At 38.1% G+C, this 13,125-nt stretch overlaps 1 protein-coding gene across 1 annotated transcript in view; it reads right to left on the bottom strand.

The window, feature by feature from the left end:
- Nucleotides 1-13,125, bottom strand: part of LOC135205599 (uncharacterized) — a 349,446-nt gene that overhangs the window by 123,280 nt on the left and 213,041 nt on the right. Inside the window, exon 9 of the mRNA XM_064236373.1 lies at nt 4,939-5,103. Coding sequence (XP_064092443.1) covers nt 4,939-5,103 — 165 coding nt within the window. The remainder of the gene's footprint in view (nt 1-4,938; nt 5,104-13,125) is intronic.

Genomic DNA, 13,125 nt, shown 5'->3' with positions numbered 1-13,125 from the left:
AAGAACCAACAAAAAAGCACAAGAGCACTGAAAAATAACACATAACACTAGCACTTTCGGGCAATTTAAAGAGCAATTCTGGTTGATAAATCAAAGGTACCAGATTCACACAGAGCAAACCACCAGCACTCACAAAAACACTAAATACAAGAAACATGTCTGAGCTATATAGTGCCTGGAAGGCCAATGGGTAATGTTGGCGGGTAAGAATGGGCACCCCTTCTCCCCCTTCCCCACCTGGGTATCACCCTTGTTTAGACAGAACACAGTTGGTCCAGTGTATGCATTTAGGGGTACTCCATACATGAAAGAAGTAGTGTTTGTATCCCCTGGAGGACAAATGTTTCAAAACAAACAAACAGTACACAAGAATAAGAAATTATTCATCAATTTCAACGACAGTAACCTATTACAATAATATCTTCCAAAGAAGGTTGCTTTTGCCCACCATGGACACACATCAGAGGATATCAAAGGTCAACCCTCTTTTCCCAAAAATCTTTCTTTTAAGCCTTCATATTTCAATGTTGTGCATTAATTCTTGCTGGCTTAAGACCATTATATTCTCACTGCTCTTTTCAGACCTTAATATTAACATTACACCACATTTCTTTCTTCAGAAACATGAATCTGTAATGTAAGTCCTTGATGTAACTAATGCAACTACTTACAGAACTTCTGTACTGTTGTTGCATTATGCATTACATACAGTGGCTGAAATCTAAAGAAATGATCTCAAGTGGTACAAGTCACAGCAAGAATACTAATTTCAACCATTTGGAACAACAAAATCAGACTTTCAACAGCAGTTCTAGCCTGGACTACGTAATCTTTGATGTCCTCCACTTATAAATTATGAACCTCCTGATTCATGAATCCTTAAATCTGTCTCTATTTCAGATAAATATCTATATCCAAATATGAAAATAAATTCATTTAATCTGATACTTATCCTTTTATAACAGAAAATATACAAGTCACAAAGTCATTCTTGTACTGCCAACACTGAAGTGGAGTCTTAAGTAAAAATGTTAAGAGGTAAGATGATTTTGAAAGGTAATTTGGAATTCCTCCAACAGCACACATAACAGTGAAGATGTTTTCATTTTTTTTTTAATAAATCCAGTAACACTGACATCGACATTATGCTGCTCTTGCTATTCATTAGAATTGTACATGTCTCTAACTTTCAAAAACCTAGATACTCACTTGTGTACGTTTATTCACTGAATATCTTATACCATTCAGACCAGCTGATTCACTAAATTTAACTAAGGCTGATGCAAATTTCCCCATAGTCAAATGTAGTATATTGTATTGTTCATTTCTTGATGTATTAAAATCAATTTTGATCCATTCTATTAGCCTTCCTTGAGCTGAATAGAGTCTGTCATAATTTTTCTTTGCAACGTTAGCAAAATGATTAGCAAACTCATCTGCCACTAACCAGGGATCTGCTACTTCACTACCATTGATCTTGACAACTGGAGGTTGACAAGGAATAAATTTGACTGCTATTATTATAATTCTCTTCCATACTGAAGTTAGGGGTGTTTTTGAATTTAGTGAAGATATGAACATTGTCATTGATTCCTTTCTTGCCTTCTCAAGTACCATGCAGAAATGAGCTCTTGCTTTTTGAACTTCAACATGGTAATACTTACATTTTTGTCTGCGGTATCTGGTATCTGGTGAAAGCTGACCTCGTAGTTCTAAGAGTTTCCTGGCATTTATGAGTCCACCAGGATATTGGTCTGTGGATAAATATGCCCAAAGTCCTAAGCATTGATGGAGGACCACCCAAGAAAATAACTTTAAAAAAAGTCAAGAGCATTGTTTACAGAGGGAAAGTCATCAGCTAAATTATTTATTAAGCTTTGTTCTTGAAATGCTTCCAATAAGCTTTACCAATGTTCCATTACGGTAACCTTGAAGATGGAGAATTTGAAGATAAATTCATTACTAATGGAAAATGGTAGCTGGTAAATCTATCCTTTATCATTTTCCAACTGAAGTCAATATGGCAGTCATCACTGCATATAGATTATAGATAAATCAACTGCTGACAATGTACCTGTTTGAACATAAAAATGTGTAGACTATCCCATGTTTAGTATTCCCAAATTTTCATGTTCTATGATTGGCAATATCACCCCAAAATAGGGTTTCTACCATTCGTATCTCCCAGAATAACAAAGGGATGTGGTAACTGTTGAATGAGCGATTTAAATTCATCAATGGGGAAAACTTCACTGGGAGGCAGATATGTTTAATGTAGCCCCTCTCCTGTGGGACATAATGTCGTTCCCAAGACGGAGGAGGCTATGCATTCTACTTCCTTTAATTCAGATTCCGAATCAAACAAGATGGCGGTTGTTTGGGTGTCTCTAGGCCTATGGGGTGTTCCCTCACTGGATGGCCTACTCTTGCATTTCTTGGCTGCTCGCTGCCTGCCTCCAGTCCCCTCAGCAGTCACTCCACCTTTAGGCCTACACTAATTTGGCTCTCGTGTGTTGACTCCTAGCAGGAAGCTTTGTCAATGTTGACGCTTACTGGGTCACCACCAATAACTCTGCCATTGACCAGCTTTACCATTCATGATGTTGTGATGTCACTCCTAGCATCCTCTCAGCCTATGATGTCAAATGTGGTGACGTCTCTACTTCCTGTTCTTGTGACATCATTTCCATCTTCACTTATGACGTTATCAAAACCTCCCACCGAGCCATCAGAGGCGTTGTTTCAAGCTATGGTCGAGAGGCTTTTTTTTTTTCTTCATGAGAGGTATGTATCCTGCTCTCTCTGGCAAGAAGTGTTGTAGAAGGAGTGATTCTTCCTCATCTCCTTCTAGCAAGAGATGACGTACTCAAGGTTTTATGGGGTCATTATGAATATATAGAATTACACCCTGTGGCTTCCTATATTTATGTTAGAAGTGGAATGATAGGCTGTATACTCTCGTGAGTTGGGACATGTATTATTCCAGTATAGTCTCCCACAAAGCCATACATACAGGGGACACTTCTGATATGAGCAGCCTTAGTTTTTCCCCTTCAGCTCTTAATCCCTGACAGTTCCACTGGAGATAATGACTGAATTTTACATAGATTCTGAGGCCACTAAACTGGAGCCCCTTTTCAGTGATTATACTTTAATTCCTTTCCTCCTGCTTTTTTCAAGGAGACTGATTATTGGCGACTGCTTTCCGTTTTAAAGTTGACGATGATGGCGTTCCTTCTATGTTTGTTTTGTTTGTTTGTATGGTGTTTTACGTTGCATAGAACCAGTGGTTATTCAGCAACGGGACCAACGGCTTTACATGACTTCCGAACCATGTCGAAATTGAACTTCTATCACCAGAAATACACAGTGGAATGCTCGAGAATTGAATCGTGGCCACGGAGGTGGCACGCCAACACCATACCGATCACGCCACTCAGGCACTTGCGCTGTTTCTATGGAGCAGCACCCACCCAGATGGTAAAGCCTCCCTGGTATCACCCACTGCAGATGGTAAAGCCTCCCTAATATCACCCACCACAGATGGTAAAGCCTCCCTAGTATCACGGTTGTTAGGCACCTCTGATGGTATATTCATCACAGATATTTCCCACTTAGGAGTAGAAAATAAAATTGGTGCTGCCTGAGGAGGGGTGGAGAGTCAGAGGCAACTGGTGCGTCCTCTGAAGAATCAGGGCCACCAATCATGGTTGGTGTAGGGCGCAGAGGGATAAACACACCAGATATATATAATGAACCCTCAAAAAAGGCTGGATTGCCAGCTACTGCAGGTGCAGCCTCCTGAGCAGTGGGAGTGCAAGCATATCTACCAGGGTCTCCAAAGAGGCATGAGCACTACAAACAACTAGCGTAGCCTATGAAGAAGCAGGAGAACCAGAAACAATGGGTGTAGCCTCCAAAGAGGCAAGAGCAGCAGAAATTACTGACACAGCCTTCAAAGAGGCAGGACTGCCAGAAATTATGTTTCTTCTTCGTTAGCAGCAATAGATGAAAGGATATTCCTGGTAAACATACTGGCTTAAACCTTCTATTTAGTCTCCGTATATGTAATGCGTTCCATTACCTTTAAGGTCTGTATCTCCTTGATGTACACAGAATTTTGTGACAAAGATGGATGATTTTATCGCCAATGTATACATTTTGCTTCCTTATAAATTATACCATGCTTTGGTACATTACATTTAACATGTGGCAGGTTTGCCTTGTAGCTTCTGCCTACAAGACCTTAACATATGTCCATACTTTGACAATAGAAGCATCTCAATCTTGGGAAATACTGCTTAACTTTAACATGCTACAAGTTTCTCTTCAGAGTATGTTATCAGTTGGGATGTAGATATTATTACCTTGGAGTGTTTCCAAACAGCGTATACTGTGCAGTCTACTTTAACTCCTCCAAGATGCTTTTACTTTCCATTTCCTTTCACTGAGGCCTATTCTGTGGTCAGTTTTCCTCAGCCTTCAGATGATGTTTAGGCTCTCAGCCACAACACTTCACAAAGTTTCTATTCACATTAAAAATACACAATTAAAATCTCCAAGATTTAAGGTCAAATACTTAACATGGCACACAAATTTACAGTAAATGGTCTGTAGACAACCAATTACTAAGGAGAAACATCAGAGCATAGGAATATATGCCCTTTGAAATACATGAGACACTCCAAACTGAATGTAGTGCTCCTGAGAACCTTGGGTATAACAAAGCTATAAAGCCTGCAGTACCACATACTTAATGAAACTTGTAAGAAACTCCTTAGAAAAATTCAGACATGGACAGGATTCTAAACCTTAAAGAGCTCCGGTGTAGAGACGAAATTCCTTAGCAAGTAAAAATGTATTCCACATCCTTCCTAAGGTAGATGGAACAGACTCATTCAATTTTCAGATAAAGAGAACAAATGCAACAATACTTACTATTTCCCTTATTACTGTTATCCTTTGGCTTGAGCCTGGATACAGGCACAGTAGGAACTTTGAAGACATCTTTGGCTGACTTTTCCATATCCTCTGCAGTAGTATTCCTTTTTGTATCTTTTGCAGATGGAGCAGCAGGAGCCACTGCTTCTTTTGCAATTGCAGCTGAAAAAGTCAAATCCTTTATTATTTACATGACGAGCAAATAACACATAAAAAAATCAGGATAGGACAAAATTGTGTATAGTTTTTTCTTACAAAAAAAAATGTGTTACTATGAGCTACTAAACTATCCAAGAGAGAAAACTTACTAATATTATTAGCCATATGCATTCCCAAACTGAAATGTTCTAATTCCAACTAGGAATGTGTTCCAACAAAAACTTGTGTCATAATATATGAATCACACATTTTACATAATACAAGAGAACAAGGATACTGTATGTTAGCATGTCCAACATAAATTATAAAGGTAAGTCTGCTACTTCATTAAAGGCAGAAACTTCAGTACCTACTGAAGAATCTGTGCTACAGTAATCACAGTCCACAGAAAAAACCAGACTTGTTTCCACCAGTCTTTTGCAATATTCTGTGCATTAAAGGATGCAACTGAGATAAAAAAAAAATTAAGAGCACCTTAATAACTAGCCACCACTTACTCAGCTTTACCCAAGTTACCACACCAATTTCAAAAGTTTTCAAATAAAACTTATCTGTTCAAAAGTACAGTCAAACTTTGGTTTTTGTACACCTCTCTTTTCGTACGTTTCACTTTTCGTAGACGTTTTTCTAAAAAATTTTGACTCGTTATTGTATGTTTCCTTGGTTTTCGTACACTCGGAAGCGCTCCACTGAGGGCCAACGAGTGACCAGGCACTGTATTGAGCGCCCAAACAAAGTATCCCATCTTCTATCGTGATCCATTCTGCTTTTGTGTTCATTGTTTTTTGTGCTTTTTTATTTGAGTGCAACTGTTAAATAAGCCATTGTGGGGCCAAAGAAAGTTCTGTTAAAAAAAAAAAAAAAAAAACACTAGTATATAGAATTCAAGAAAGAACTTGTACCAAAATGTTGGAGGAAGTTGCATGCAGATCTCAGTGAGAAAATGCCTACAAGTGCTGCTGTTAGTGAATTTGAGGCCACAGAGGCTGGTTTGGAAAACTCAGAAAATGAATGGGCATACATGTGCCTACTTCAGGGATTAAGGACATGTTTGCAAAATGGAATGATGTAAAAAATTTTGTGGAGAATTATCATCCCAACAAAGATGTTCTAATCCGTGTCTCCAAAATGCTTAATGACAATGTTGTGTTTATCTTTAGGCAAATTTTAAAGAAATGGCAGAAACAAATGTCTCTAGACATTTTTGTTGTGTGACAGGGGTCCAGTACTCTCAAGCTGGTCCTAGTGCCAGTAAAAAGCGAAGAGGGGAATTTACCTCAGATAGTGCCCATAAAAAAAAAGAAATAAAGAGAAGTAACCCTAGATATATCCTTGATACCTGAAGTCCTTCAGGAGGGAGATTCCCCTTCCAAACAATAACCTCTTCTCCTCCCTTTCCTCCCCCCCCCTCTCCAATACACTAACAAGTGTTTCCAATAAAGGTAAGAATGATGTTAAATGTTCATTTACTCATTTCATTAGTCATTTATATTTATTTCTCATTGTTTTCTGTATGTAAAACTGTTTATTCCCTATAAATGTATTTTTTGTTAATATTTTTGGGGATCTGGAACACATTTATGGTATTTACATTATTCCTAATGGAAATTATTGTTTCTGTTTTTGTACATTTCAGATTTCATGGGAGGTTCTGGAACGGATTATGTACAAAAATAGAGGTTCCACTGTAGGTGCAAACTGTATGTACATGTGACACATGTTTAATCAGTTGCAAATGTTATCTTTACTAGTTTTACTATATGATGGCACACTGACACCAGTCAATTATACAAAAATTTTTCATGTACTTACAAATTATTCCACAAGTTATATCATATATGATTAGCTATAATACATAAAATTAATTTTTTTTATTCCAAACATGAATACTCATAACTTATTTCATAGCACAAAAAAGTACCTATAAGAGTTTGTTACATATTACATCACAATAGATGGAAGTATTCTTGTTTATCTCTGGAATCCCCAATTAGAGGGAACCCTTTACTCAAACAGAAAATCATTCTCTTTCTATCCAGAAGCAAAGTAAAATAAATCAACCAGAGACATTGGATGAACAATTGCTTCAAAACAAAATCTTTGTAACAATGGTGTATAAAAACTATCTTAAACTTCCTGCTTTCTATAGATTATTTATACCTACAGTGGGGGGCCCGTATTTGCGGACTCACGGATTTCTCTCTGTGGATCATATCTACCCATTATTTGCAGGAAATTTGCCTATTAGCGGGTTTTTCCAAAGATAAATAATCACTAATTAGTGTATTTTGATGTTATTTTCATGACTAAATACATTTTTATGATACAAAAATGATTTACTAATTTTCAAATATTGATATTGATTATTACTGTATTCATAAGCTTAATATTAAATGATATCACATAATAAACTCTCTCTCTCACACTCACACAGAAATGCATGTTTTTTGTATGATAAATAAAAGATTCACTAATTTTCAAATATCAATGCTAATGTAAACAACAATAAATAAAAAATTATGCAAGAATGAAGGAAATCCCAGTCTTCCTGCATCTTTCTTTCGAACTCCAGGTACCAAGCTGGGGTCCACAGCTGTCAAATATATTAAGTGTGTTGTGTTGCCTGCCTCCCCCCCTCCTCCTCTTTCTTTCCCTCTTTTTTTATCTTTAACCGAGATGAGAGAATTTTTATGGTACATTTATGTATAATATGTTTATTAATATTTTGAAATAATAATAATGATATAACAGTATTTACAAAATTCATATGTGATAGTATTTTAATACGTACTTTCATATCCAATTGACGTAATGCTAGTATGCAAAATTACCCTAACCCCCTCCCTACCTGACTGACGAAACTTTACGTAAAATTTACCGAAATTTTTTGTACGTGTGGTAGGGGTAAATTTTTTTTATTTTCGGACACGTAGCGATTTCCATAGGCTAGATCATACCTTGGACTGTGAAACTTGGGTATCAATACGCCAGCCAAGTAGTTTCTGTACTGGGCATGCTTAAATCCCTAGCGTAGTAAAATTCTCACAATGAAATCAGCTGATCCCACCCACACTTTGCTCTTAGTGACCAAACATGCGAGCTGCTGTAGACACGTTTGTTTACATAGTGACATCACGAGAGAACAATTTTCCGATATGCATTCGTGAAGTTTTTACGGTAAAAGTAGCGCAAACCACGTTAGTGCATCCCATAAGAGACATTTAGATTTTAGGCAGGGCTCTGAATCTCCAGAAGATGCCAAGATAAGGAGGCTGCTAATAGGTTATGACTTTTCTTGAAAGGCTAGTAGGATTAGCCTTACTCCAACCAAGCAAGCCATGGAACTGCTTCGTCTGGAGTGGGAGCTATGAACGATAATGTTGACTACGGTAAAAAAATTTTCTAATTCCGATCAACTTCTAACATCAAAATGAAACTGTTGCTGTTACCAAAGCCCTTTTTTAACTCTCCCTTTATTCTTCAACTTTTGTTCTACATTTTCGAGAATTTACAAAGTAATTTCTATGAAAAATAAGAGATAAGGCTCTTCAAAAAAAAATTTTTCTAGCGATAATTTTCACCATACGCTTGGCAGAACGCTCTGTTTCTTACCCTCTTTTCTATGAATTTTTTCACCAACTGGACTTATTCATTTTTCATTGCTTTATATGTCAATATTTAGAGAATTGTGTTGGCTTTCTCATAAAAAATAATTAATTCGCCTAACTGTTATAGCTTTTTAGCTATGAACGATAATGTTGACAACGGTAAAATTTTTTTCATTTCGATCAACTTATAACGTCAGTATGAAACTGTTGCTGTTACCAAAGCCATTTGTCTTGACTCTCCCTTTACTCTTCAACTTTTCAACTATGTACATTTTAGTATATTTACAAAGTAATTTCTATGAAAAACAACCAAGATACACGGCTCTTCAAAAAAAAATTTTTTCCAGCGATAATTCTCACCATACACTGGGCCAGAGCGCTCTGTTTCTTACCCTCTTTTCTATCAATTTTTTCACCAACCAACTGGACTTACTTGTTTTTCACTGTTTTATATGTCAATATTTAGAGAATTGTGTTGGCTTTCTCATAAAAAATAATTAATTTGCCTAACTGCTATAGCTTTCGAGCTACGAATGATAATGTTGACAACGGTAACATTATTTCTGGGCCTAACCTGTGTCGTCCCGTGAAATGTTCCTATAGCATTCATTTCTAAGGTATAAATATTGCTAAATATACAAGAGAAAAAAGCTATATGGTTATGCCAGAGTTTCCTGGCTTGCTCACCCTTTATTAAGGGTGTCGGTATGGAAACTGGGGCATGTGGAACAACTATCAGAGGTCCCCTGACAATTACAGGCGGTCCCCGGGTTACGACGGGTCCGGCTTACGACGTTCCGAGGTTACGACGCTTTTTCTTAAATATTCATTGAAAAAACGCAAACTATGATAAGAATTCTTTATAGTTTAGCACAGTATATTAATAAAAATAAGTTTTTGGTTAGATTACAACAAAAATTTAGAGCGAATGAATACACTAGCTTGGGATGCGCAGTTTATAACAGTCCAAAAGCGCAATTAATGAAAAAATCATTGCTTGTTTCCAGTATACATAATTAACAAAACTAAGTTTCTGGTTAGATTACAATGCAAATTCCAAGGTTACGATGGTTTTTTTATGCCTTTTAACGATACCTCATACGCAGAACTAGTTTCTGAGCGGAGGGCACATAAATTAATTTACGCTATTAAACTGTATGGTAACCATAGTCAAGGATAAGGAATGTATTCTCAAACAGTACACATATCCTTTAATACAAAACAGCAAAATATCATTGAAACATTATTTCACTTAAAGAATCCATTTATACTCTACTTAGACTTGGATATAAAAACCATAGTTTCTCTCTCTCTCTCTCTCTCTCTCTCTCTCTCTCTCTCTCTCTCTTCTCTCTCTCTCTCTCTCTCTTTGTATTTTCCGACGAAAATAATCACTAATTAGTGTATTTTGGTGTTTATTTTCATGACTAAATACATTTTTATAATACAAAAATGATTTACTAATTTTCAAATATTAATTTTGATTAATACTGTATTAGTAAGTTTAATAAGTTGAAATGATATCACATAATAAAAATAATAATTCTCTCTCTCTCTCTCTCTCTACTACAAAGATGTATGTTTTTTTGTATGATAAATAAATGATTAAATTATACAGCAATAATATCAATTCATTAAAGAAAATACCATAGTGAATTAGTAAGATTTTAACTTATATTTAAAAAATTATGGAAGAATGAAGGAAATCCCAGTCTTCTTACAGTAACCTTTCCTCGAGATCCAGGTACTAAAACTGTCAGATATATCAAGTTCTGTGACAGCCAGGAGGGGGAAGAGCTGCAGTGTTGCAATCACGTGTTCCTGGGATTCTCTCTCTCTCTCTCTCTCTCTCTCTCTCTCTCTCTCTCTCTCTCTCTCTCTCTCTCTCTCTCTCATTTACTGAGACTCGAAATTTTTTATGTACAGTAATACCTTGGGTTACGAATTTAATCCGTTCCAGAACCAGCTTCGTAACCTAAAAAATTCGTAACCTAAATGGATTTTCCCATAAGAATGTTATAAAAAGCAAATAATGCATTCCACCCGACCATGAATGACCATTTCAATTCATATTTTTCCATTTATTTTTGTTCACTAAGGTTGAAAATTCGTGTAGGAATTACATAAAATTATAAAATTGAAGAATGAAATTAAATATAAACACTAGATTTAATATGCATGCACAGTAAAACCTGAACTTTACCTTTGGCGAGTGTGGCTGCTGGCTTGACGGAGACGGGAGGAGGGGAAGGGTGAGGAGGAGAGGGTTAGGGCTTGGGGGGGAAATCTCCCTCCAAGAACACTTCTGGAAGACTTTCTGGTTCTTTCTCTAGAGAGCACCGTTCACTACAATCACTAATCTTACGCTTACGCGACACTGTGTCGTCTTTCACAATTTTGAAAAAATATTTTTCTATGGAGGCTTGCTTTTGCCTGTTCTTTAAAATTTTATAGAAATGACCCACCCCATTATCGATAAACAAATTTGTTGCACGCCCTGACGCAGCCTTATTCGGGTGATTTTTCTCGATAAAACTTTTCACAATTTCCCAGTGTTTCAAAAAATCCTTGCTCTCGCTCGAAGGAAGCGACTGTGCAGCGTCTTCCCCCTCCTCCTCAGATGAGATCTCCTCCGTTACCTGTCTCTGTTGCTCCTTGTGTAGCTCCAACAGCTCGTCGGTCATCAGCTACTGCTCATGCTCAGTCAGGAGGTCCTCGATGTCGTCCGTGTCAACCTCCAGCCCCAAGGACATGCCCAAGGATACAATCTCGTCTTCAACTGCCCCCTTCTCGACGGTTTCGAACCCCTCAAAATCTCGTTCAGCAACGCAGTCGGGCCACAGTTGCTTCCATGTAGAATTGAGGGTTCTCCTGGTGATTCCCTGCCAGGCTTTGTCAATCAGATTGAGGCAGTTGTAAACAGAGTAGTGATCCTTCCAAAACTCTCTGAGGGTAAGGTTGGTGCCTTCCGTCATCTCAAAGCAGCGCTGGAACATAGCCTTCGTATACAAATTCTTGAAATTGGCGATAACTTGCTGGTCCATGGGCTGGAGTATTGGAGTGGTGTTGGCGGGCAAGAACTTGACTTTAATGAACTTGAATTTGTCCAGTAAGTCCTCTTCAACGGATGGAGGATGGGCAGGAGCATTGTCCATCACAAGTAAGGCTTTGAATGGGAGGTCCTTCTCCCGGAGATACTTCTTCACCTCAGGACCAAAAACCTCGTTCATCCACTCGACGAACAAGATCCTCGTCACCCAAGCCTTGGTATTAGACCGCCACATAACGTGCAACAGCTTTTTCTGCACGTTGTTTTTCTTAAAGGCGCGTGGATTTTCCGAGTGATACACGAGGAGAGGCTTAACCTTGCAATCCCCGCTTGCATTGGCACAAAACAGTAGGGTTAGACGGTCTTTCATGGGCTTGTGACCGAGAAGTGCCTTCTCTTCTGCCGTAATGAACGTCCTGGGCATCTTCTTCCAGAATAACCCTGTCTCGTCGCAAATGAAGACTTGTTGGGGGAGGTATTTCTCGGAATCCACGAGCCTTTTAAACTCTTTTACGTAAGCCTCTGCCGCCTTCGTATCTGAGCTTGCAGCCTCCCCATGGCGAACAACACTGTGGATGCCAGTCCTTCTCTTAAAATTCTCGAACCAGCCACGGCTCGCCTTAAAACTGTCTTTTTCACTGTCCGCTGATGTGCCTGGCTCATTTTTACTCAAATCTTCGTAGATCTTACGAGCCTTTTTGCAAATGATGCTCTCACTTACGGAATCTCCTGCCAGCTGCTTCTCATTTATCCAAACCATGAGCAAATTTTCTACATCGTCGAGAATATAAGGCCGTTGTTTTGTCAATACTGTGACATCTTTTGATGCTTTACTGGCTTTAATTTCTTCCTTTTTCTTCAAAATAGTGCAGATCGTTGATTGCGACCGCTTGAAGAATGCTGCAATGTCTTTCACGCGCTCGCCTTTATCATGCATTTGGATAATTTCCTTCTTCATTTCGACTGTAATCATCTCCTTCTTTCTTATGCTTTCCTTCTTGCTGCTTGCCTTCGTCATCTTGGGCGCCATTGTCTTTAGTATTTGGGTAATAGTAATGTATAAGCACTATCACGGAAACACAACACGTGCGCAAATCACTAAGCAAATTTGAGAGCGTATCATGGACAGATGCGTTCAATCTTAACGCCAGCGAGATAGTGAAAGAGTTATGGTTTAAAAAGGGTCAAGGGATGCGTGGGAGGAAGTCACGTGACCCTCGTTAAGTTTTGGCCGAAAAAAATGCGTTCGCAGATCCCACACTCATCCGATGTCCAATGTAAACAAAGCAGGCATTAAGTTTTGGCCTAAAAAAATGCGTTCGCAGATCCCACGCTCATCCGATGTCCGATGTAAACAAAGCAGGCGGC

The sequence above is a fragment of the Macrobrachium nipponense genome, chromosome 24, assembly GCF_015104395.2.
Source record: "Macrobrachium nipponense isolate FS-2020 chromosome 24, ASM1510439v2, whole genome shotgun sequence".
In the NCBI taxonomy this organism is placed as follows: Eukaryota; Metazoa; Arthropoda; class Malacostraca; order Decapoda; family Palaemonidae; genus Macrobrachium; species Macrobrachium nipponense.
The sequence above is the reverse complement of the archived record's forward strand: the minus strand, read 5'-3'. Positions and strand labels throughout refer to the sequence as shown.